At 43.1% G+C, this 25,083-nt stretch overlaps 1 protein-coding gene across 1 annotated transcript in view; it reads left to right on the top strand.

Moving 5' to 3' along the window:
* Positions 1-25,083, top strand: part of ccdc78 (coiled-coil domain containing 78) — a 78,288-nt gene that overhangs the window by 47,627 nt on the left and 5,578 nt on the right. Inside the window, exons 11-20 of the mRNA XM_072559966.1 lie at positions 1,287-1,466; positions 4,725-4,898; positions 5,711-5,761; positions 6,938-7,026; positions 9,743-9,821; positions 12,369-12,494; positions 12,618-12,829; positions 17,028-17,202; positions 17,759-17,799; positions 19,180-19,261. Coding sequence (XP_072416067.1) covers positions 1,287-1,466; positions 4,725-4,898; positions 5,711-5,761; positions 6,938-7,026; positions 9,743-9,821; positions 12,369-12,494; positions 12,618-12,829; positions 17,028-17,202; positions 17,759-17,799; positions 19,180-19,261 — 1,209 coding nt within the window. The remainder of the gene's footprint in view (positions 1-1,286; positions 1,467-4,724; positions 4,899-5,710; positions 5,762-6,937; positions 7,027-9,742; positions 9,822-12,368; positions 12,495-12,617; positions 12,830-17,027; positions 17,203-17,758; positions 17,800-19,179; positions 19,262-25,083) is intronic.

The raw sequence follows: 25,083 nt of genomic DNA, 5'->3' as shown, positions 1-25,083 counted from the left end.
CATCCTCCACAGAGAGATCACAAGGCCCATGCTCAAATTAAATAAAATTCTTAACTGTTGATGGTGGAAATCAATGGTGATGTGATTTTTTTTAAAAACTCTGATGCAAATCCATTTGTTACATTTAGCTTTCTTTAAGTATTTAATTTCTTATAAAAACAAACATTTCTATTCATAATCCCACTTCAAAGATTTGTAAGCACTTAGAGCAGTCAGTTGAATGATGAATGGGCAGGTAGCCCAACTGTGATGATAATAGGCTGTTAATTTAATCCTGAAGAAGGGCTTATGCCCGAAACGTCAATTCTCCTGCTGCTTGGATGCTGCCTGACCTGCTACGCTTTTCCAGCAACACATTTTTCAGCTCTGATCTCCAGCATCTGCAGTCCTCACTTTCTCCCTGTTAATTTAATCATCCAGCACTAATCCTATCAAGATTAATCTCTGTTTTATGTCAATAGATGCATTGAATACAAAAAAAAATTGAAATAGCAAGCACTGATTGTTTTTTTTAACACTGCAGACATTACTTTCTCAAATATAAAAGAGCAAGAAACTTAAGTGCCCTGATAACTTAACTTGTTGATCCCTTTCCAGCTCTCTTGACAGATCTAATGCTTCTTTCCCTCTTTAACCCCCACCGGTCTACGTCTAACTATCCCAAAGCACAATTGACCTCCCCAAAGGGCAACTTACCTCTCCCAAAAGGTGTTCAGAACCAGATCCAAAATTATTTCAAAAGTGTAATCTACCTTTACAAAATATTCTCCTAAATTTAAATCATCTCCTGTTAGCTCTAAAGTCCACAAGTCATATTTTGGATATCCCACTCTTAAAAATGTGGTTCTGATTGAAGGCAGATGTTCAGTTGCCTCTATAAACCATAGATGTGCAGAGTGCAATTCATCCCTGTTTCCCAATGACCCCCAAACCCTGGAACAATGGGAGAGGCAGGGTTTAGGGGTGGAATTTCTGGATTCAGGCTTCCATCACCATTTTGCTGAAATCATAGACCGCCTTCTACACAGAATTCCTTGTGGGCAGGGAGATTGCTTTGCATCAATGCATTGTGTGGTAAATCCCAGAGGCCTTGGTGCTATTTCAATGCGTCTCACCCAGAATGCAGTGATATCCACCTGTATCCAACACATGTGTGGGAGCTGAATATTAGGATTGAGTACACTAGACCATTACAACTATTCACAAATTTTACAGACTCTGAAGAGATTCTTGAAGTGCTTGTCTTTCCTTCACCAGCACTCATGCTGATGTTTTCATTTTTGTAGATTTTATTCCTGGAGAACAGAACAATGGAGCTAGAGTTGCAGAAGGACAAATGTGCCCATGAGTTTCAGATGGCTAAAGATCGTCTGAGGGCAGTGGAGAAAACCCATAAGGAACTGGCAGACGAGTACATTGTTCTGAAGAGCAATTTTGTGACCCTGAGTAAACAGCATGAAAATGAGGTGAGCGCATTGTTCACAAAAGCCTCTACTGGAGTTCAAAATTGATGAAAACAACTCTGATAATCTACTCTAAATGTAGTCATTTTAAACTCTACCCAAATTGAGCAGCTTTAGTTAACAAACGAAAGCATTTTTAAAATTATTCTCTTTGCTTTGTACATTCTTGGCGTGAGAGCAGCTTCTATTGTCAAGCCCCTAACTGCCCTTGAGAGGGCAGTGATCGGTTGCCTTCTTAAATTGCTGCAGTCCATCAGTTATAGGTACCCCCACTGTGCTGGCAAGGAAGGCAGATCCAGTATATTGAGGCAGTGACAATGGAGGAGTGTGATCCAAGTCAGGATGGTGTTGGAGAGAAACTTGCAGGTAATGGTGTTCCCATGCATCTGCTGCCTTCGTTCTTGTAAATGGTAGAGCCTGTGGATTTATCGATCTGTCTTGACTGTGCTCAGTCGGTGAACTTCCCTAGTCCTCTTCAGAGAGAGTTCCCAGAGCCTCTAAGAGACAGAATTCCTCCTTACATTCCAGTCTTAAATGGCTTGTTCTTTATTCTGAGATTGTATCCTTAGGTTCGAGAACCCACTAGGAAGAACACTCATCCCAAAGTTCAGAGAGCCCAGCACAGAAAATGCCAGATGGATATTTCTGAGATGCGTATATAACTCTATACCTAGTTGAGAACGTAAGAATGAGGAGCAGGGTCCATTACTCATAAAACAAATCTATCTATAGCTCCTCATTAAATTTACTCAATGTCTCAGCATTCACCACGCTCTGGATTAACAAATTCCACAGATTCACCACACTTTGAGAAGGGTAATTTCTCCTAATGTCTGTTCTAAATTTGTTACACTTTATTCCTAAATTTATGACATCACACTCCAAGAATATCTTTCTACAACTACTTTATTAACCCCTGTGGCATCTTAATATCTCAATTGGATCTCCATACTTTTGAGAATTTTTTTCCTAAATCGACCTGTTCAAAGATGTGACACAGCTGTGGAGTGACTGGGACTTTAAAACTGTCCCTCCTGGCTCAGAGAGAGGTACACTACCACTGTGCCTACTCCAGCCCTTCACAGAATATGCTGAATTAGCGACTGAATCAATGATCCTGTTATAATAATGATTTGGACTGGGGTATACAAAATTAAAAGTCACACAACACCAGGTTATAGCTTAAAAATGTGTTGCTGGAAAAGCGCAGCAGGTCAGGCAGCATCAAAGGAACAGGAGAATCGACGTTTCGGGCATAAGCCCTTCTTCTTTGACCTGCTGCGCTTTTCCAGCAACACATTTTTAAGCTCTGATCTCCAGCATCTGCAGTCCTCACTTTCTCCTAGTTGACTAACACCAGGTTATAGTCCAACAGGTTTATTTGGAAGCACTAGCTTTTGAAGTGCTGCTCCTTCATCACCTGATCAGCGCTCCGAAAGCTAGTGCTTCCAAATAAACCTTTTGGACTATAACCTGGTGTTGTGTGATTTTTAACCCTGTTATAACAGGTGAACACACCAAGCTATCTCAACAGGAGTGTTTTTGTTTTGCTTTTGTTAAAGTGAATGCAATTGCCTGTTAAAACTTTCCAAGCGTTGATATGAAGTTAAGTATTCCCCTTGGCAGATGTATAATCAGATCTATAAATTAAAATGCGGTATAATATCTCCCCAGCCAGCAGTTTACAAATATATCAACCTGGATATATCCAATACTGAGGCAGTATAGTTTTCAGTGGATGTTTAAGCTGCTCATTGTTGGGTAATTTCCTTGTTTGGTCAGGATGCACTACTCCCTTTGATAACACAGCTGCTCTAGACCATGCCTCTGAGCGGCGTTTTGAGCCTCATTTATGTTGGGGTTTGTGGAGTTAGACGCGGGTGACGATGAAGCGAAGTGAGCGCAACTTCTGGTGCCGGCAGTTCTCGGGCGATCAGACAGTTCAGCGCAAGGTCGGACCTCTGAGCGGTGGGCTCTGGCGCGGTTAGGGGATCAAAAGCTTAACTGCAAACGAAAGAAAAACCCTTAAAATGGAAATATAGAGGCTTCAAAACAGTCACCCCATTTCATATTTATTTTCAGTTCATAAATATTAAACACCCAGGAGGGGCCCAGTTGGAGCTTTAAAACAAATATTAAACAATGAGGAAAAGTCCTAAAATTGACCACTTAAACTCTACACATATTGTCCAAGGTAAGGCACTGTTTTAAAAAAAACTATTTAAATATAAACATATCCAAAAGTAGGGCTATTAGAATTCTTAAAAAGCAGGAGTAAAGTTCTAAATGTAGAGCACTTAAATATTACAACAAACTGATTTAAAAATTAAAAATGAGAAAACATTGAAGTCTAAAAGTTTAAAATCAATTCACGAGAGTCCTACCAGAGGATAGCATTGCTCTCAAAGGAGAAATGGTTGGTAGTGGTTTAACCTGACACTTCAGTGGGTGCCCTCTTTTGGCACAGTGGTAATGTCCCTACCCCTAAACTGGAAGGCACAAGGCCCTACCTACTCCAGAGGTGTGTAAAAACAAGTAGATTTGAAAATTAAATGACATTTTAAAATCCCTGACCCCTCAGTAAGGGGAGAGTCATAGAGATGCACTGCACAGAAACACACCCTCTGGTCCAACTTGTCCATGCCAACCAGATATCCTCAATTAATCTAGTCCCATTTGCCAACATTTGGCCATAGCCCTCTAAACTCTTCCTATTCACATACCTCTCCAAATGCCTCTTAAATGTTGTAATTGTACCAGCCTTCACCACTTCCTCTGGCAGCTCATTCCAAACACGCACCACCCTCTATGTGAAAAAGTTGCCCCTCAGGTCCCTTCTAAATCTTTTCCCTTTCATTTTAAACCTATCCCCTCTAGTTTTAGACTCCCCTATCCTCGGAAAAATACCTTGTCTATTCACCCTGTCTATGCTCCTCCTGATTTTATAAACCTCTATAAGGTCACCTCTCATCCTCCAATGCTTCAGGGAAAGAAGGCCCAATCTATTCAGCCTCTCCCTGTAACTCAATCCTCCAAGCCCAGCAATGGGTTGAGAGGGAAAGTCCTTCATGGCATCCTCAGCTGGTGTGGGAATTGAACCCAATGCTGTTGGTGTTATTCTAAAATTGCAAACCATGGCCAACTCACACTAACTGACCCCCAATGCAGCGAGGTTTGAAATATAATCGATTATGTTTTTACCTCATGTCCATCTGCGCTGCAGCTCATTTATTATTCTATTGTGTGTGTGTTTTGTGGCAGGTGACAAAAAATGATGAGCTGAGTTTGGAGCTATTGACTTTGGCCAATTCTAAGGATTCACTGACCAGGAAACAGGACGAGTATGCAAAATCCCGAGCCATTTACGATGAAGCTACAGCCGAGTTAAACAGAGTAAGGGATCTTGTTGCCCGGCTCAGTAGCCAGAAGATGAAGGTAAATCTCCCTGACGTATTCAATTACAGTCCATTCATCTCCACACAATCTCACGCGTTTATACTGCAATGTAACATATGCAGCAATCTGTTTCACACTGAAATAAAAAGAGACAACGGTGGAGAGAGCCAGGAGGTGGAAAACATTTGCAGACAGAAGAACAGAGTTCATGTTTCAAGTCCAATACGACTGTTCCTAGTTTTCAGTGATGCTGCTAGTTAGGAGCAGATCAGGCTCTGAGCTGGAAGTGAGAAGCAAGGAGCTCCAAGGGAATGTAGCATGTCATGCAAAGCAGCATCACTGCTGGTTTATAAGTACTTTGGGTTTTTCAGATGCTTTTTAAAACATACTTTGAGTCTTCGATGCAAAGGTTAAAGCTTGGTGGATTCCAAGGGTGAGATTCCATTAAAAGCCTTTGGGCGGCACAGTGGTTAGCACTGCTGCCTCACAGAGATAGGGACCCGGATTCGATTCCAGCCTTGTGATGAGTGTCTGTGTGGAATTTGCACATTCTTTCCACGTCTGTGTGGGTTTCCTCTGGGTACTTTGGTTTCCTCCCACAATCCACAGCTATGCTGGTTAGGTGAGTTGGCCATGAGGATCATGGGATTACAGGGATAGGGTGTGGGTCTGGGTAGGATGCTCTTTGGAGGGTTGGTGTGGACACGTTGGGCTGAATAGCCTGCTTCCACACTGTTATGATTTGGTACAAATATGCCTAAGTTTGTTCTTCATCGAGAATTATTTTGCTTTTAAGAAAAAAACATGCAGTCACATTAATTATTTTGCCTTTATGTTTATGATGCATCAAGCCTGAAGAAATGTTCGTGTCTGAATCTGAGCGTGTCACTCTTGAAAGAAATGTAAGTATTATTCGAAGGCATTGACGTGTGGAATTTTTCTGACTTTTCATGTACTTGAATTTCCCATTTAAAATGTGGCAATTTAGGATGGACTGGTTTTGTACAGTTCTCTTAAGACTCCAGTAGCAATCCATGCTGAGAGGCAAGTTTTTCAAGATAGTAGATTCGATCAAGTGGATTAAAATGACAATGAACCATTTCCATAATGTTTATAGTGCCTAACTCATATTTATATTGGAAGAATCAGTTGTGAAAGTCTTAGAAACACTTAAAAAACTTGTAACCTTACAGAGCAGTGGAACATAAGAACTAAGAGCAGGAAGAGGCAATTCAGCTTTTCAAGCGTGCTCTGCCATTTAATCCCTCATGGTTGATCTCATAGAATAGAATACCTACAGTATTGGGATAGGTCATTCGGCCCATTGGGTCCAAACCACCCCACTGAAGGGCATCCTACCCAGACCCATCCCCATCCTTGAATTTCCCATGGCTAATCCATCTCGCCTGCACAACCCTGGACACTGCAGGGAAATTTCCCTTGGCCAATCCACCTAACCTGCACATCTTTGGACGGTGGGAAGAAACCGGAGTACCCAGAGGAAACCCACGCCAACACGGGGAGAACGTGCAAGTTCCACACAGATGCTCACCGCGAGGCTGGAATCAAATTTGGATCCCGGTGTCTGTGAGCAGCAGTGCTAACCACTGACCCACCATGCCATCTCAGCGTCGACTCCACTTTCCTGCCCACTCCCCATAACCCTTCAACCTGTAAAAAAATCTGTCCATCTCCTTTTCAAATGTACAGAAGAATTCCGTAGCATTGTAAAGTTCTATTGGATCGTTGCTAGAAGTCCACTTAGTTCAAAATTGCGGACAACCTCCATGAAATAAGACATGCAGACATCAATGCCTACAAGAAGTGTCATGCAGAACCACAGATTCTATCTTGGGCTGATGGAAAAGCTAGCTTTGTATCGTATGTATGTCTCACATTGCAACCGGTGTCACTAAATCAGTATTTCAAACTGTTTCACTCTACAGTGCCAGATTTCTGCTGGGACTGTTATAATATTCATAAATGAGGGGCATTGTGCTTGTCATTTTTACAAACAGTGAAATATGTCTGCTGGGGTTTTGGCTTGGAAAGTGGGAAGATTGATACATTTGTCTTAGTTGCTAGGTAACCAGGATCAGATCAAAGAACAAATAGAAATAATGAAGCAAACCCACGAGAAACAGCAAAATGCAATGGAAGAACGAATGTAAGTGTATAACAAAGATGGCCTCACATTCAGAATGGCAGAGAATCCTCTAATACAGCCATTAGATGGGATCAGTAAAATTAAACAAAGAACTGTGGATGCTGGAGATCTGAAACAGAAATTGCTGGTGAATTGAATTGCATTGAAATGAATTTATTGTCATGTACCAAGGCACAGTGAAAAGCTTTGTCTTGCGAGCAGTAACGGCAGATCACAGAGTAAAGTAGCAATGGATAAGTAAGTAGGTAATCAGCAGCTAAAACAAAAACACAGGTATCGGCGAATGTTAAGAGTTTGAGAGTCCATTCTGTATTCTAACAACAGGAGGGTAGAAACAGTTATGAAACCAGCTGGTGCATGTGTTCAGGCTTCTGTACCTTCTCCCCGATGGTAGGGGTTGTAGAAAAACATTGCCAGGGTGGGATGGATCTTTGAGAATGCTGGCGGCCTTTCCTTAACTCAGCAGCTCAGAATATCAGCGTTCTGATGAAGAGTCACCAGACTTGAAACATTAACTCTGTCTTCTCTTCATGGATGCTGCTCAGGTTTCTCCAGCAATTTCTGTTTTTGGTAGGATCAGTCTGGTTGCACATTGATCAATTAGTCTAGTTGAACATTGCACATTGATCAATTAGTCTAGTTTCATTTTCACCATGTTAATATCTATCCAAACTCTGAACAGCACTTAATTTATACCAACTTAAGAGATTGATGGAATATTTTAAGAACATGGGTAACAGAGTCATACAGTACGGAAACAGACCCTTCGGTCCAACCAGTCCATGCTGACCATAATCCCAAACTAAACTAGTCCCACCTGCCTGCGCTTGGCCCATGTCCCTCCAAACATTTCTTATTCATGTAATTATCTAAACGTCATTTAAACATTGTAACTGTGCCTGCATTCACCATTCCTCTGGACATTCATTCCACACACAAACCACTTTCTGTGTAAAAAAAGTTGCCCCCATGTCTTATTTAAATCTTTCTCTTCTCACCTTAAAATTATACTCCCCAATCTTGAAAGTCCCACCCTAGGAAAAAGACACCTGCCATTCTCCTTATCTATACCCCTCATTATTTTATAAACCTCTATAAGGTCACCCCTCAACTTGCAATGAAAACATTCCCAGCCTCTCCTTGTAACTCAAGCCCTCCGTTCCCATTCATTCAATGAGATCATGGCTATCTTCCACCATAATACCATTTTCTCCACTATCCCTTGATTTCTTTGATATGAAGAAACCTATCGATCTGTGTCTTGAACATAGTCAATGACTGGCCTTCTCTGAGGTAGGGAATTCCACCCTCTGATTGAAGAAATTCCTCCTCAGCCCAGTCCGAAATGGCCTAACCCTTATTCTGAGACTGGGTTCCCTTTTTCTAGATCCTCTAACCAGGGGAGATCCTCTTCCTGTATTCCACCTGTTACTCCCTTGAACAATTTTCTGTATTGGAATTAGATCACCTCTCATTCTTCTAAACTCCAGAGATTTTGTCCAGTCTGTTCAATCTTTCCTTATAGGTCATGATGTGACAAGGCTTGGTGCCACTTGTTTGATCCTTAAAGTGCACACAGATCATTTAAGAACAGAACAGTATGGGAATACTGTATGATATATATTTTCTATCTCCTCAACCCTAGAGGCCACTATTTAGCAGTTCGACTGGTATCCTGATGAAGGTCAGTTAACAAAGCGGAGGTCAGGATTGAACCGATGACCTTTTTATTCTGTTCCATCTGGCACAGTGCTGCACCAAGTAGTGCATTTCTTTTATTCCTTCACAAGATGTAGGCCAGCATTCATTGCAATTTAAGGGTCAACCATGTTGCTGTGGGTTTGGAGTAATTTTTTTTTATATTCATTTGTGGGATGTGGACATCGCTCATCCCGAGTTGCCCTTGTGAAGGTGGTGGTGAGCTGCCTTCTTGAACCACTGCAGATCACCCACTATGGGTTGGCCCACAATGCCATTAAGGAGGGAATTGCAGGATTTTGACCCAGTGACAGTGAAGGAATGGCGATATATTTCCAAGTCAGGATGGTGAGTGGATTGGTTTGGAACTTGCAGGTGGTGGTGTTCCCATGTATCTGCTGCTCTTGTCCTTCTAGGTGGAAGTGGTCATGGGTTTGGAAGGTGCTGTCTGTTTGTGAATTTCTGTGGTGCATTTTGTAAATAGCACACACCGCTGCTATCTACAGGGTTGTTTCTGCTGTTGTCTTTTCCAGTGTCTAGGTCGATGTCAGGTAATCCATCTGGTTTTATGTAGACCAGACCAGGTAAGGCCAGCAGTTTCCTTCCCTCAAGGACATGAGTAAACCACACAGATTTTTTTCTAAAAATTGGCAACAGGTTCACAATTAATTCCAGATTTTTATTGAAATCAAATTCCACCATGTGCTGTGGGAGGAATCAAACCCAGGTTCCTATAATAAACTCTAGATTTCTGGAGTAATAGACTAGACCCAGTCCTTCTCTCTCTATAGACTGTGAAGGGAGGTTGAGTTAACATAGCATGATACTTGTACAATTAATATGTTCTTGTAGTTGTATCTTTGTACAACATTTATTATGTCGGGGTATAGTTGTCCTTAAGTTTGAGACTACTTCACATGGAGACACTGAACATGGGATTTTATTAATGTAGTTCTTGCAAATGATGTTTCAACTAATTAACTAAGTTTTTTTTAAACCATTAAAACCTCTGCTTTAGAGCAAAGATGGGTAAAGAACTTCAAGAGGCCAAAAGAGCTATTCGAAACACCCAACACAAACTAGCGGAGCAAACTGTGGTAAGAAATAAAATTAGTGGAAGAGACTGTTGTGGAGTACTTTAGATCAAATTTCCGCACAAGGTTCTGGTCAATATTTCTAGCAGATCTCTTTACACCAGTGGGGAGACACTCTCAACGGAACACCAGGAAATTTCTCCAGTGAAACAAAGGCTCTAAGTTGCAGTTGTTGTGGGTATTCTTGTTGAGCTGGGACGTTGGTTTGCAGACGCGTCATCCCCTTTCTAGTTGACATCCTCAGAGCTGTGGAGCCTCCTGTGAAGCCTCTGTAAACTCCAAACGACACAATACAGCAGCGCTTCACAGGAGGCTCCACAGCACTGAGGATGTCACCTAGAAAGGGGACTACGCGTCTGCAAACCAACTTCCCAGCTCAGCAAGAATACCCACAACCACAACCGGCACCTGAGCTACAAATCTTTACACAAACCTTGAAACGCTATGGAGCCATAGAGTCATGGAGATGTACAGCACGCTAACAACTATCCAACTCGTCCATGCCAACCAGCTATCCCAACCTAACCTAGTCCTATTTGCCAGCTCTTGGCCCATATCCCTCTAAACCCTTCCTATTCATATACCCATCCAGATGCCTTTTAAATGTTGTAATTGTACCAGCCTCCACCACTTCATACATACACCATCCTCTGTCTGAAAATGTGTTTTATATTCCTTTTTTAAATTCATATTGTCCCCCTTCTGTTGTGCACCATCCATTACATCATAGTGCATGTTCATTTGCTTGCCAATTTAAAAGGCAAAGCAATGACTTTGATTAATTCAGCTTGTACATGCATACATGTAACAGGATATCTGTAATATGCAGGTAATATGAGGTTATAGCACATTATTCTTTGTGAACTCTGTCTGCACCTTTATCTCATACTGGTGTCTGCTGCATGTGATTCCGGTCGTCAGAAGGTCCATTTGCCCTTGTTTTCCTTATTACTTAACTGCCTGGTACCTTTTCACTCACTATTAACCTTTTCAGCAGTAGCTATATATATGTATTGCTCCCACTTCAAAACTGTAGTAAGATTGTCTTTTCTGATCATGTGTAGATGGAAAAAGTTGGATCAATCAGCTTGCCTTGTTACCATTTTTTTTTGGAAATATCTGGTCATTTTTGGATGCTAAATTAAATATTATCAAACTCAGATGAACAGAGAAAATAGTGACATTCATGAAGTAACTGCATGGAAGCCAGTATCCTGTCACCCTTTATTTACAAGTGCATAGCACATTGGCTTTGACCAGCCAGCTCAGAGCCAGTCCCTAGAGTGGGGAGACCTTCTGAATCTCCTGTTTAATTTTTAATTTTTTTTTTTAATTTTTACAGGCTGAGCATTTTATTTGTCTGGAGAGTACAAAACAAACTACTAGACACGAGCAATTCAATCTCCTGTTTATATTTGTCAGCTAGGGCTCCCTGATTGGCCCAGGATAACAACCCCAATCAAGGATCTCAGAGTCAATGAGATCCACCTTACCCTGGCTCCAATCGTCAACAATCCAATTTATCAAACATTTTCAATTGGAATGAGTAACATCAATTTCTAGTTTATATTGTAGTGTTATCGGTTACTGTCTAACCCATTGACACCCTGGGATTAACATGAATACCATTCCATTAGATACTTCTATGGCTTAAAAAGATTTTTCTTAATTTGGTCTCAGGATGTGGGTTTACTGGTGAGGCCATAATTGTCCTTGTATGAGATAACAATTGTAGAGAAGTTTCGGCTTGTGAATATTCCAATTCCCTTTAAAAGCAAGGTAATTGCTAGGAAAACAAGCAAGATATTCAGTTGCAATTTCTTTGCTCAGAATATGGAACCCACTACCACAGGAGAGCCTGAGGGGATCAGTGTAGATGTGTTTTAAGTCACCGTAGTTCCAGAGGACCATAGAGCTTCTCTCTTATTGGAGAGAGGCAACTCACTCTGTCTGAAGGTCATCATGCCTTGAGGTGAGGGGAAAAGTCAGGAATTGTCATGGTCACCTTAGCCAGAGCAGAAATTGAACCCATGCTGTCGGCGTCACTCTGTATCTCAGACCAGCCCTCCAAACAACTGAGCTAGAGGCTGGGTAAAGAGACGTGTGAGAAAGAAAGGTATAACCTTGCTTGGCTGAAGGTCCTCCGTCCGTACTGTAACATTCTATAGAATTCCTTATGTTCACAAACAACCAATTTCTTGCTGCAAAAAGCCTCTCCCAAATGAAGTCTGAGTGCAACTGATAGTTTTTTGAGATGCAATTGTCAATAGTAGCCTTTTATTAAAACAACTACCTTTGAAAAATTATAACTGGATAGCATTCCCTTCTTTTGTTTATCAATTGATAAGGAACTGTTCTAAATACTTCTCCATATAAATACGCACACTTAGACATATAAAATGTTTACATTTCAGAATCTATTCTCACCTTTCAAAGAAATAAACTCCGATTTTTCCTCATTGTGAAGCAAATTGTTCTTGTTGAATAAAATAATCTTTCTAAATTCAGACACACGCACTTAACATGATTCCACTTTGGAATCCCGTATAGGCGCTGTTAGGTTCACAGAGTCATCTGAAGGAAGTTGAAACTGAGAACTCTCAGTTGCAGCTCCATCTGAAAGAACTGAACGAGGAATATCGCATGCGGCTCGTCCGTTACATTGAAGACGTTACGGTGAGTAAATTGTTAAATGCAAGCTCTGAAAGTCCAGAGTGCAGCGAATCATACGTTCAAGCAGATGTAAGTGTCTGTAGAAATAGCTGAGAAGTGCACTAATGGTGTGTTGTTCTGTGTAAGGAATATATGGATAACACAGTGAAATCTGGCAATGACAACACACAACTCTCGGCTGACCAGCCTTACTTGAAGAGATTTGTGGACAGCATGCTAAAGGATATTCGATCTGCCTACAAATCACGGGAAGAACAATTGGCAACAGCAGCTAGAAACTACAAGAAACGGATGCAAAATGTAGTCAAGAAGCACGAACATCTTTTGATTGCGTACAGGTTAAAGAAACATCTAGCTAAGTCATTCTCGTTATACAGTATTTCAGCTTTGAGTCTCAGCTCGCATTTGAGAACGTGAGAGAAATTTGCGGATATGATAGTGCGGTGACCAGTTGCTCAGTTTATTAGTTTTGAGATTGTGCGCTATTGTGTGGCATTCTGATGAGCAATGCTGACTCGTTCCTTCTGTCACACCATATTGCAATGATAAGTGGGCACAGTAGTGGGCACATCCCCAACACCTCTGCCATGCACAGCTCTAGTATTGTTGCTGTCTGGCAACAATTTATTTCATAGAGTCATAGAGTCACACAGCAGAGATACAGACTCTTTGATCCAACCAGTCCATGCCAAACATAATCCCAAACAAAAGTAGTCCCACCAGCCTGCTCCTGGCCCATATCCCTCCAAACTTTTCCTATTCATGTATTTATCTAACTGTCTGTTAAGCTGTACTCACATCCACCACTTCCTCACGAAGTCCATTCCACATGTGAACCTCTGTAAAGAAAAGCCCCTCGTGTCTTTTTTTAAATCTCTCTCCTCTCACCATAAAAATACACCCCGTAGCCTTGAAATCCGCCATCTTCAAAACATCTTGATGAACGTAGAGAGGTTTGATGTGTCATCGCTGCTCTTGGGATTATTTTCCAATTGTATTCAGCAAAGCAATCATGTCACCATTGAGCGTCTGAGTAAGGACAAGACATTAATAATATTCCAGTCCATTATAACCCTGATTCCAGATGGTGGAGTTTCCCTTTTAGAATCATAGAGATCTTCAGCACGCAAGCAGATTCTTCGGTCCAACTATCCTAACCTAATCAAGTCCCATTTGCCAGCATTTTTTTTCCTTTTATGTGAAAGGCTCAGGGAAACTCTACAGCTCAGACTGTTGACTGAGTCTTGGAACCATGTTAAAAAGTTGCTCAGAAGGGATGGAATAGAGATTTGTAGATAAACGTGAACCCACCAAGATATGATGTCAGCTTGTACAAGGGCCCATAACTACAAATTGAGGGATGATAGATTTAAGACAGATGTCTGAGGCAGGTTCTTTAACCAGAGAGTGGTAAGGACATGGAATGCCCTATCTGCTAAAGTAGTCAATTCAGCCACATTAGGGAGATTTAAACAACCCTTAGATAAGCACATGGATGATTTTGGGACAGTGTAGGGGGACGAGCTGAGAATAGTTCACAGGTCGGCACAACATCGAGGGCCAAAGGGCCTGTTCTGTGCTGTATTGTTCTATGTTCTATATAAAGGTAGAAATAATCATAGAGATGGCTGGAGAAACTCCGCACCTCTGGCAACAACTCTAGAGAGAGAGGGAAATGGAGTCAATGTTTCGAGTCTAATGTAACTCTTCAGTTCTGAAAAAGAGTCATACGGGACTCAAAGCATTTGGATCAGCAAGATCTGATTTACATAGCAGACTCAAGGACCTGAATGGCCTACTCCTGCTCCTATTATTTATGTTCTTAAAATGTTTTGCAATCTCTTAGAATGATATAATTCAAGTGCTTTTAAGATTTTGGAGGTCAAATATATGGTGAAAGTCAGACCAGCTGAGTTGATCGATTTGCAACGTAAAGAGACTGACCCCATCTGAAACAAAAACAGAAATTGCTGGAGAAACTCTGCAGGTCTGGCAGCATCTGTGGAGAGAGAAACAGAGTAACTGTTTCAAGTCCAATATGACTGTTCAGTTCTGAAGAAGAATACTATGTTCATTTCTGGTTTCCCTGCTACTGGAAAGATATTATTAAACTTGAAAGGGTGCAGAAAAGATTTACAAGGGTGTTGCCAGGGTTGGAGTGTTTGAGTAATAGAAAGATCTCATTACAGCCTTGGTTCAAACATGGAGAAAAGAGCTAAATTCCAGAGGTGAAGTGAGAGTGACAGCCCTTGACATCAAGGCTGCATTTGACTGAGTGTGGCATCAAGGAGCTCTGGCAAAATTGGCATCAATGGGTATCAAGGGGCAAACACTCTGGTTAGAGCTATGCCTGGCACAAAGAAAGATGGTTGTGGTTATGGAGGATCAGTCATCTCAGCTCCAGGGCATCTCTGCAGGACCCCTCAGGGTAGTGTCCCAGGCCCAACAATCTTCAGCTGCTTCATCAATCACCTTCCCTCTGTCATCAGGTCAGAAGGGAAGATGTTCGCCGATGTTTGCACAATATTCAGCACCATTCGTGACTCCTCAGATCCTGAAACAGCCCTTGCTGAAATGCAACAAGATTTGGACAATATCCAGGCTTGAGCCAACAAATGACAAGTAACATTCATGCCACAGAAATGCCAGACAATGACCATCATCAATAAGAGACACTCTAACCACCGCTTCTTGACATTCAATTGTAATACCATCACTGAATCCCCCACTGTCAACATCCTTGGGGTGACCATAAACCAGAAACTCAACTGGACTCACCACATAAGCACAGTGGCTACAACAACAGGTCAGAGATTAGGGATACTGCGGTGAGTAACTCACCTCCTGCCACCCCAAAGTCTATCCACCATCTACAAGTCACAGGTCATGGAATACTCCCCACTTGCCTGGATAGGTGCAGCTTCAGTAACACTCAAGCAGCTTGACACCATACAGGACAAAGGAACCCACTTGACTGGCACTGCATCCACAAACCTTCAATCCCTCCACCACCAGTGCCCAGTAGCAGCAGTGTGTATTATCTACAAGATGCACTGCAGAAATTCAAGATTCAAATTTAAAGATCCTTAGACAGCCCCTTCCAAACCCACGACCACTTCCACTTAGAAGGACAAGGGCAGCAGCTACTTGGGAACACCATCACTTGTAAGTTCCCCTCCAAGCATCTCACCACACTGACTTGGAAATATTCTGCTGTTCCTTCACAGTTGTTGGGTCAACATCCTGGAATTCCCTCCCTACTGGCATTGTGGGTCAATCCACAGCAAGTGGACTGCAGCGATTCAAGAAGGCAGCTTATCACAACCTTCTCAAGAGCAACTAGGGGATGGGCTATTAATGCTGGCCAGCCAGTGACACGCAAGTCCCACACATGAATTTTAAAAAAGAGGCTGAATAGGCTGGGGTTCTTTACCCTGGAATGTCAGAGGCTGAAGGGTAACCTTTATAAGAGGCTTATAAAATCATAAGTGGCATGGAGAGGGTGAATAGACAAGGTCTTTTTTTCCCACGGTAGGGGAGTCCAACGAGAAGCGATGGGTTTAAGTTGAGAGGTGAAAGGTGTAAAAGGGACCTAAGGGGCAACATTTTCATGCAGAAGGTGGTGCATGTAAGGGATGAGCTGCCAGAGGAAGTGGTGCAAGGCTGGTACAATTACAACATTTAAAAGACATCTGGATGGATATATGAATAGGAAGGGTATAGAGGGATAGAGGACAAATGATGGCAAATGGGATTGGATTAATTTAGGATATCTAGTTGGCATGAGTGTTGGGAACTGAAGCAAATGGAAGCGAAAGTATGTGCTGCAACACGTTTATCTAATGTGAGCCAAGAGTCAATTTAATTTTGATCTTTTTTTTACAATGTCACACAGTATTACAAAGGCTTTGTGAAAAGAATGGGTGTAATTTAGTGGAGCCTACCAGACTCTGAGCAGGGAGCAATGGTTGTCAATGTTTCACAACAACTGATGCTCTCAAGAGTGAATATGGTCTCACCTCTACCTTGGGAAATTGCTGAATAGCTTTTTGCCCTCTATCTTTGGGCAAGAGGAATGCATCACCCTCAAATAAGCACATAACTAGATGTGTCGTGAGTGATTTTGCAAGAGCCAGTGTATTAAATTCATAACTCAGACTTCTTATGAACAGAATAATTCCCTAACACTACCTTCTCCAATCAGAGAGATAGGGACCCGTGTGCAAACCTTCAATCTCATTTGTTACTCCATTGTTCACCACCCTATCTGTCTCATTGCCCCACCTGGGTGGGGACTGGTCACGGTTTATTAAGCACATGGCCATTCTTTCAGTCTGCTTTCACTGGCAGGATAGTTAGTTTGTCTCCCCATGTCTTCCTACCTGAAAATGGTGGGGGTGTTGATGGGTATTCCATGAGGAAGTGGGGAAGATGTTCAGCAATGGAAGGAATCATAGTCCATGATGCTGGTGCCAGTGGGGATACATTTGAGGAGTAACATGTCTGTGAGGGTGTGTGTGTTTTTACTTGGCACAGAATGCAGCGGGAACAGATTCTATCATCAGGCAGCAAGGATATGGACCCCGGCCCGTCTGAAATAACCTTTGTGATCACTGACAGTGAGCTGTTGTCCAAACAGAGCCAGGAGCTCAACAGGCTTCGGGAGGACAAAGCTCACCTCGAGGCAAAACTCCAAGAGCTTCAAGAGAGGGTGAGAGACGTGGAGGGAATCTGTTTAAACCGAGAGCTATAAATTTTCACCATTCTGCTGAACTCTCTGTTGAGCGGGGTTATAGGGAACAGGCAAGGGGGTGTGAGTAGCTGGGTGACACTTGCAAGGAGCTGGCATGAATTTGACAGACTGAATCGCTGTGATGATGCCAGGATTCGGGGTTTCAATGTGGTATAAATAAGAATGGTGTTGAGTATTCCAATTGGCAGCTCAGGTATTTTGTTTAAAAGTCACCATAAGCTATCGGCAGCTGATAATTTTGAAATAGTTAGTCACAAAGGAGTGACTGAATGAACTGCCAGCATCATAGGAAGTGTTTGTAAAGGCATCACTGTGTCATTCAGTGGCCATTTTGAATGGAAACGAATGGGATAGCACCCAAAATGGCTGATTTGTTGATGGACGCATGTTAAGGCGGGGGCATCGTCTATACATTTAAGATCTGTTTGCTTATTGGAATACCTAACTGACAATGTATCCCTTCGAAATATATTTTATTGTAATTGCACCGTTTTAATTTGCATTTCGTTTGCAGGTGAGACTGGGTCGGAGTGCACCAGTCATATCTTCCTCGCTGTAAGTACTGCTCTCATTCTTTGTCCACACAGTGGTATTGTATTAACAACAACTGCTTTCTGTCCACAGATGCTGCCAGACCTGCTGAGTTTTCTGAGCAATTTCTGCTTTTGTTTCTGATTTCCAGCATCCGCAGTTCTTTGGGGTTTTTTTAATGTACGGTAATTCGTTGCCAGACAGATTGCTTCCCGTGACCAGGCAGTAGTCTTGGGTAATGCCACCTTACACTTAGCTGCTGAATAGTGGCACATGAGTGTTTTCCCACTCTACTTTCCCCTTCCCCTCTCCAAGAGGATAAGCCAGGTGCTGTGCCTAGTATTGATATATACCATTTGCTAATTGTAGGGTTCACCACAGTTATTGTGCGTCATACAGTCTTGGGCATCCACCAGAGAAATGACACTAGAGCCAAAATGAAACAGAGAATGCGGAGATATTACCTACTGGGATGTTTTAATTGAATCAGAGAAGGTCAAGAGATTAAGAGCATTTTTTTTAAATTATGGAAGGGTTATGAAGTGGTAATTGCTGAAAGGCTAATTCCCCTCAAATGGATCAGTAGCAAACATTGTCAAAGTAAAATGTCACCAGAAAGTGAGGATAGAATTGAGAACATTCTTTCACGAAGTTTTTAGAGTAACAAAGAGCAATTGAGGCAGACATCATTGTTTTACTGAAAGGGTGAGTCGATCAAAACTCAAAACAGAGGAAAATGCAATGTTATTGGAATAAAGGCAGGATAATTACATTGGATTTTGATTTTTTTCTAGTCAACAAAGTTCTCCTCCCAGAGAAGAAGCTTGAGTATTGCTCAAAAAATTGTTGATATTTTGTTGAAGTTTTTAATCTTGCACTCAGGACATTCTGCAAGAATACAATCTCAAGGTGAACACCATCAATTATACTGCAAGAGAGGAGAGTGCTGATTTGTTGGCATGTCAATTCTGATTGCCAAGAAGAATGCCGATTGGCAGTAAGCAGACATTTTAACATGTCTTTATTACATTTCATTCCAGGCAGGTTGACTCTTGATTAGTCAGGGCATAACCTTGAGAAATGAAGCAACAATGGATATCACCCATTTTGATGAGGGCCTGTCCTTTGCTGACAGAAAGAACATGTACACACACTATGCATGTGTCACCGATTTTGCTGAGTCAAACAATTGCTGGTTAAGTTCTTCATAAAAACACCTTGACTATTCAAAGTACATGTGCCAACCAATGAGCACCCTCCTCTAATGCAGTATAAATTCCTTTGAATTTGTATTCTTGCAAAATGTCCTGATGAAAGACAAAAGGTGTCAGATAGTTAAGTTCTGTACCACCAAATTACTAACATGCGAAGACCTAAAGTACTGCTTTTAATTTTTTTTTTCAGCCTAGAGACTGATGGGAAAGCAAGTAGTGAAAACTGGAGTGAACTAAGGAAACAGCTAAAAGAGTTCACATTTACTACTCAGGTCTGTACTGTTGCTGATTATAGATTTTGACAGGACCCATGTTATATTGCATTGGGGAATGGGCTCCTCTTTGATTGAAAATGCAACCAACCAATTGTTTGTGCTGACTTGACCCATTACAGTAGGAAGGCTATAAGTGCATTGGAAACAGAGAAGGCTCACGCAACTGCTTTGAGGATTTGCAGGTTGTTGGGGACATCTTTTAAGAAATGGTTGAACTGGTTGCACCTATATACACTGGAATCTAGAAGTATGAGAGATGACCTTATTGAAACATAGAAGATCCTGAGGGGACTCGACAGACTGGATACTGGATGTTTCCCCTGGTCAGAGGGATTAGAACTGGAGGATTTGGTTTAAAAATAATTGGACTTCTATTTGAGATGGACATGAGGAGAATTTCTTCCCTTAAAGAGGATCTTCAGTCTTTGGAATTCCCTTCCCCAAAGAAAAATGGAGAGAGGGTGATTGTAAAATGAGGGTTCAGATGAATTCTTGTAGACATTTGATTCTCACTGCGTCGGGTTGTCTTTTGCCCTTCTCCAGCCAATGCCAGACAAACAGGCAATCAAATTCTTGACTGAAAAAGGAGTCAGAGTTATCAGGGGGAGATCAGCGTGGACTTACAGCCCCAGTCAGAGCCTTGTCTTATTAACTGATAGTCTAGGCTAAAGGGACTGAATGGCCTCTTACTGCTGCTGATTACCTTGTTTGTGTGTTCTTATGACTAACGTTGTTATAAATAATATAGTGGGGCCCATGCAAAATAACCTGCTGTCTCAATGCTGTTTTAATCGAAACCAACACTATGAACATAAATATGTCCAACATGGATCCAGGGTTTTGAAAAAAAAGGCATGTAATTTAATCTGAAGCTTAATATCTTGCAAAGCAATACTGTAAGTATTGAAAAGATTTGAAAAGATCAAGCATAATCAAGACTTGCACCAAACTCCACGCTTTTATGAAGATGGAAGCAAAATGTTAAGTAATGCAGATATCAAAAAGACAATAATGAAATGATGGTGGAATCATGTGCCAATCCCTGCAGTAAATCTGGTGGTCGGGGCATTTAATCAGGCGGTGATGTGGAAGGCAGGAACCCACCACTCGCTGGCCTCCATCCCAATCAAATCCGTGTTTGGAAGGCAATTAAATAATGTCCATTTCAGACACTCATCCCTCTGCTGCTGATGTTGAGCTGGGGTGGGGTGCAGACTGACCAGAAATGAGAGATTTCTGAGGAGCCAACCATGACACATTAGCTTGTGAGCATGGGGTCCTTGGGCTTGCAGTGAGTGGGAGTAGTCCCTGCTTCAAAGATAGAGAGCCTGAGTCAGCGTCAGGGAGGGTTTGTTCTGTTGAAAGCATGCCCTTCCCTTGTAACCTTTCCCTGTGCCCCCCACATGCTAGGACCTGCTTCCTACCTTTACACTCCGGTGCCCAGTCCCTCGTCGATCTCAGCTGTAGTACTGGCAATGCCATTAACCCCAGTAGCACTGTTGGCCTCTAATTAGCTGTCAGCTCTCCACAGGCACCAGGTCCTTGACTCCTGGTGATGGCCTGTCCAGGGCCTGAATGGTACAAGAAGTAGCAGGTGTCAGGAGGACAGTTAGAGATGGGCAATAAATGCCAACCTATCCTGTGACACTCAGGTGCCTTGAATAAATGTGGACAAAAGACCCTGCCTGCCTAAAGCTGCTAGCCAACCAGAGACTGAGGAACAACACCCTCCCACCACCCTCCCACCACTCCCCTCAAACCTGGCCCTCTCCCCCGCAAACCAGCACCACTAGAGCTGCCGCCTGATAGGACGAAGGGATGGTGAACTATTGATTTTTTGGAAGGGGACAAACTCTTAGTGGAGACATTTCACTGCGGGACACCTGCTAAAATACTAGAAAGGTTCAGGAGAAATGGAGATAGAGTAAGAGGGGAACAAATATATCTAGAAAGAGATGGGAAGCATATGTGAGAAATGAAAAGTTATTTCAATGGGGAGAAAATGAAAGAACGTAAGATGTTTAAATTTCAGGTCTATTATAAAGCTAAAGGAGTTGGGGGCATTTGAGATACAATAGTAATACCCCTACCGCTGGACCAGAAAGCACAGATTCAAATCTCACCTGTTCCAAAGTTTGGGGACAGGGGAGGTGAAGAATAGCAACAAGGGCTAAACAACAGCATCTTCCTGTCCTCTAATAATCTGCAGGGTCAATAACAGATATGGAGTTGATAGTGTAGTTGTAATGTTAATGGACTAGTAAATAAGAATCAAGAGTGTAGTGCTGGAAAAGCACAGCAGGTCAGGCAGCATCCAAGGAGCAGGAGAATCAATGTTTCGGGCATAAGCCCTTCATCAGGAATGAGGCTTGTGGGTCGGGGCTGAGAGATAAATGGGAGGGGGTGGGGTTGGGGGTGGGGGAAGGTAGCTGGGAAAGTGATAGTTGCATGAAAGTGAAGAGAAAAGGTGATAGGTCAGAGGGGGGAGTGATGGACAAGTCCGAACAGCGGTGCTGAGTTGAGGCTTGGGACTGGGATAATGTGGGGGGAGGGGGAATGAGGAAGCTGTTGAAATCTACATTTATCCCGTGTGGTCGCAGGGTCCCAAGGTGGAATATGAGGCATTCCTCCTTCAGGCATCGGGTGGTAACGGTTTGGCAGTGGAGGAGGCCCAGGACCTGCATCTCCTTGATGGAGTGGGAGGGGGAGTTGACGTGTTCAGCCATGGGGCGGTGGGGTTGGTAGGTGCGGGTGTCCCAGAGAGGTTCTCTGAAACGATCCACAAGAAGGCGTCCTGTCTCCCTGATGTAGAGGAGACCACACCAGGTGCAATGGATGCAGTAGATGACAATGGTGGAGGTACAGGTAAATTTCTGATGGATGTGGAAGGATCTTTTGGGGCCTTGGACGGATGTGAGGGGAGTGGTGTGGGCACAGGTTTTGCAATCGCTGCGGTGGCAGGGAAAGGTGCCAGGAGTGGGGAGTGGGCTGGTCAGGGGTGTGGACCTAATGAGGGAGTCGCGGAGAGAATGGTCTCTCTGGAACGCTGACAGGGGTGGGGAGGGAAATATATCTCTGGTGGTGGGGTCCATTTTGAGATGGTGGAAATGGCAGAGGATGATGCATTGTATGCGGACGTTGGTGGGGGGGGAAGTGAGGGTCAGGGGTGTTCCGTCCTTGTTGCATTCGGAGGGGTGGGGTTTTTAAAGGAGGTGTAGTCTAGGTAGCTGTGGGAGTCGGTGGGCTTGTAGTATATGTGTGTGGTTAGTCGGTCACCAGAGATGGTGATGGAGAGGTCCGGAAAGGGGAGGGAGGTTTCCGAGATGGTCCAGGTGAATTTCAGGTCGGGGTTGAAGGTGTTTGTAAAGTTGATCTCCTTGTGGAAGCATGAGGCGGTGCCGATACAGTCATCAATGTAGTGGAGGAATTTGTGGGGAGTGTAACTATGGAAGATGGACTGTTCCACGTACCCGACAAACAGGCATAGCTGGGTCCCAAGCGGGTGCCCACGTCTACCCCTTTGGTTTGGAGGAAGTGGGAGGATGGGTAGGAGAAATTGTTGAAAGGAAGACCAGTTCAGCCTCCATCACATCTGTAAATACACCATCTCTTATTCCCAATTCCTTCACCTCTGCCGCATCTGTTCCCAGGATGACCAATTCCACCTCAGAAAGTCCCAGATGGCCTCCTTCTTCCACGATTGCAACTTCCCTTCCCACATGGTTGACGATGCCCTCCAGAGCATCCCCTCCACTTCACTGCCCTTAAACCCTACCCCTTCTAACACAATAAGGACAGAAACCCCCCCCCTGACCCTCACCTTCCACCCCACTAACCTCCGCATACAATGCATCATCCTCTGCCATTTCCGTCATCTCAAAACGGACCCCACCACCAGAGATATGTTTCCCTCCCCACCCCATCAGCATTCCGGAGAGACCATTCTCTCTGTGACTCCGTCAGGTCCACACCCCTGACCAGCCCACACCCACTCCTGACACCTTTCCCTGCCACCGCAGGAAGTACAAAACCTGCGCCCACACTATCCCCTCACCTCCGTCCAAGGCCCCAAGGGATCCTTCCACATCTGTCAGACATTTACCTGTATCTCTATCAATGTCATCTACTGCATCCGTTGCACCTGGTGTGGTGCCCTCTAGATCAGGGAGAGGGGACGTGCTCTTGTATATCGTTTCAGAGAGCATCTCTGGGACACCCACCAACCCCACCACCCCATGGCTGAGCACTTCAACTTCCCCCTCCCACTACGCCAAGGACATGCAGTCCTGGGCCTCCTCCACCGCCAAACTGTTACCATCCAACGTCTGGAGGAGGAACGCCTCATATTCCATCTTGGGACCCTGTAACCACATGGGATAAATGTAGATTTCAACAGCTTCCTCATTTCCCCTCCCCTTACGTTATCCAAGTCCCAAGCCTCCAACTGGGCACCGCCCTCCGGACCAGTCCATCACTCCCCTCTCTGACCTATCACCTTCTCCCTCACTTTCATTCACCTATTGCTTTTTCAGCTACCTTCCCCCCAACCCCACCCCCTCCCATTTATCTCTCAGCCCTGAGCCAATAGCCTCATTTCTGATGAAGGGCTTATGCCCGAAACATTGATTGTCCTTCTCCTCGGATGCTGCCTGATCTGCTGTGCTTTTCCAGCACCACACTCTCGACTCTGAGCTCCAGCATCTGCAGTCCTCACTTTCTCCTAGTAAATGAGAATCTGGTAACAAGGCTTTGAATCTCACTTAGTCTATGGTGAAATTTGAATTTAATAATAATCTGGAATTGAAAAAAAACGTTAATGGTGATCCTTTAGACTAACAAATCTGCCTTACATGGTCTTACCTACATATGACTCCAGATCCACAGCAATGTGGTTGACTCTTACTGTCCTCTGGGCCATTGGGAATGGATGATCGAAGCTGACCCTAAAGAGTGATGCCCACATCCCATGAAAAAAATGAAGTGAAAATGGAGGATGAGCTCATTTTCTGGATGGCTACAATTTACAATGGAAGGCAACGTGCCATTCTCAGATAGAGATTTAATAAAATCAATGGAGATAGAAATCCAAGATAGTCTAAAAGGATGTTAAATAAATTATGAATAGACTGTATCTGTCTAAGTGATGAAAAAGACAAGGGAGAAGATTGCTGAGGCATTGATGACCATGATTCATTGTCGCTGGAAACTGAAAACGTACGGGCAAGTGTCTTGTTATTATCAAAATGGGAAAGTAGCAGATATAGGCAACTGTAGAATCATCAATCCATACATTGTAAAATAATGCAATAAATTGGAAACAGAAACCCTGAACAGTACCTGACCATGATAACCAAGTAAAGCTAACATGCATTCACAAGATTCTACCCAGCCAACCTTGGGTTATTTAATTTCTGAAACACAATCATTGAACAGTTCAGTAGCATTCACACTGTTCAATGCCACTTCTGAGCTTCGGATATTTCAGAGATGTTATTAGACATTTCTAGAGCAGGTAGAGCTTGAATCCAGGCCTCCTATCTCAGATGCAGAGACATTACCACAGTGCCACAGCAACCCTTCCTGAAGGGACTAGATATTTTGAATCAACCCGTTCAGATGTTCTGACACACCTCTGGAGGAGGTGAGACTTGAACCCAGGTCTCCTAGCTCAGAGGTAGGGACATTATCACTGTGCCACAAAGGCCCTTCCAGGCTTTTGTTATTTTTTTTATTTCAAAAATATACTTTATTCATAAAAAGATTTGATGGTCTGTACATTTGATCATGCCATACATATGTCCACATTTACAAACACAGAT

The sequence above is a fragment of the Chiloscyllium punctatum genome, chromosome 40 (assembly GCF_047496795.1).
Source record: "Chiloscyllium punctatum isolate Juve2018m chromosome 40, sChiPun1.3, whole genome shotgun sequence".
NCBI classification, from domain to species: domain Eukaryota; kingdom Metazoa; phylum Chordata; class Chondrichthyes; order Orectolobiformes; family Hemiscylliidae; genus Chiloscyllium; species Chiloscyllium punctatum.
This window is presented reverse-complemented; position numbering and strand designations above follow the sequence as displayed.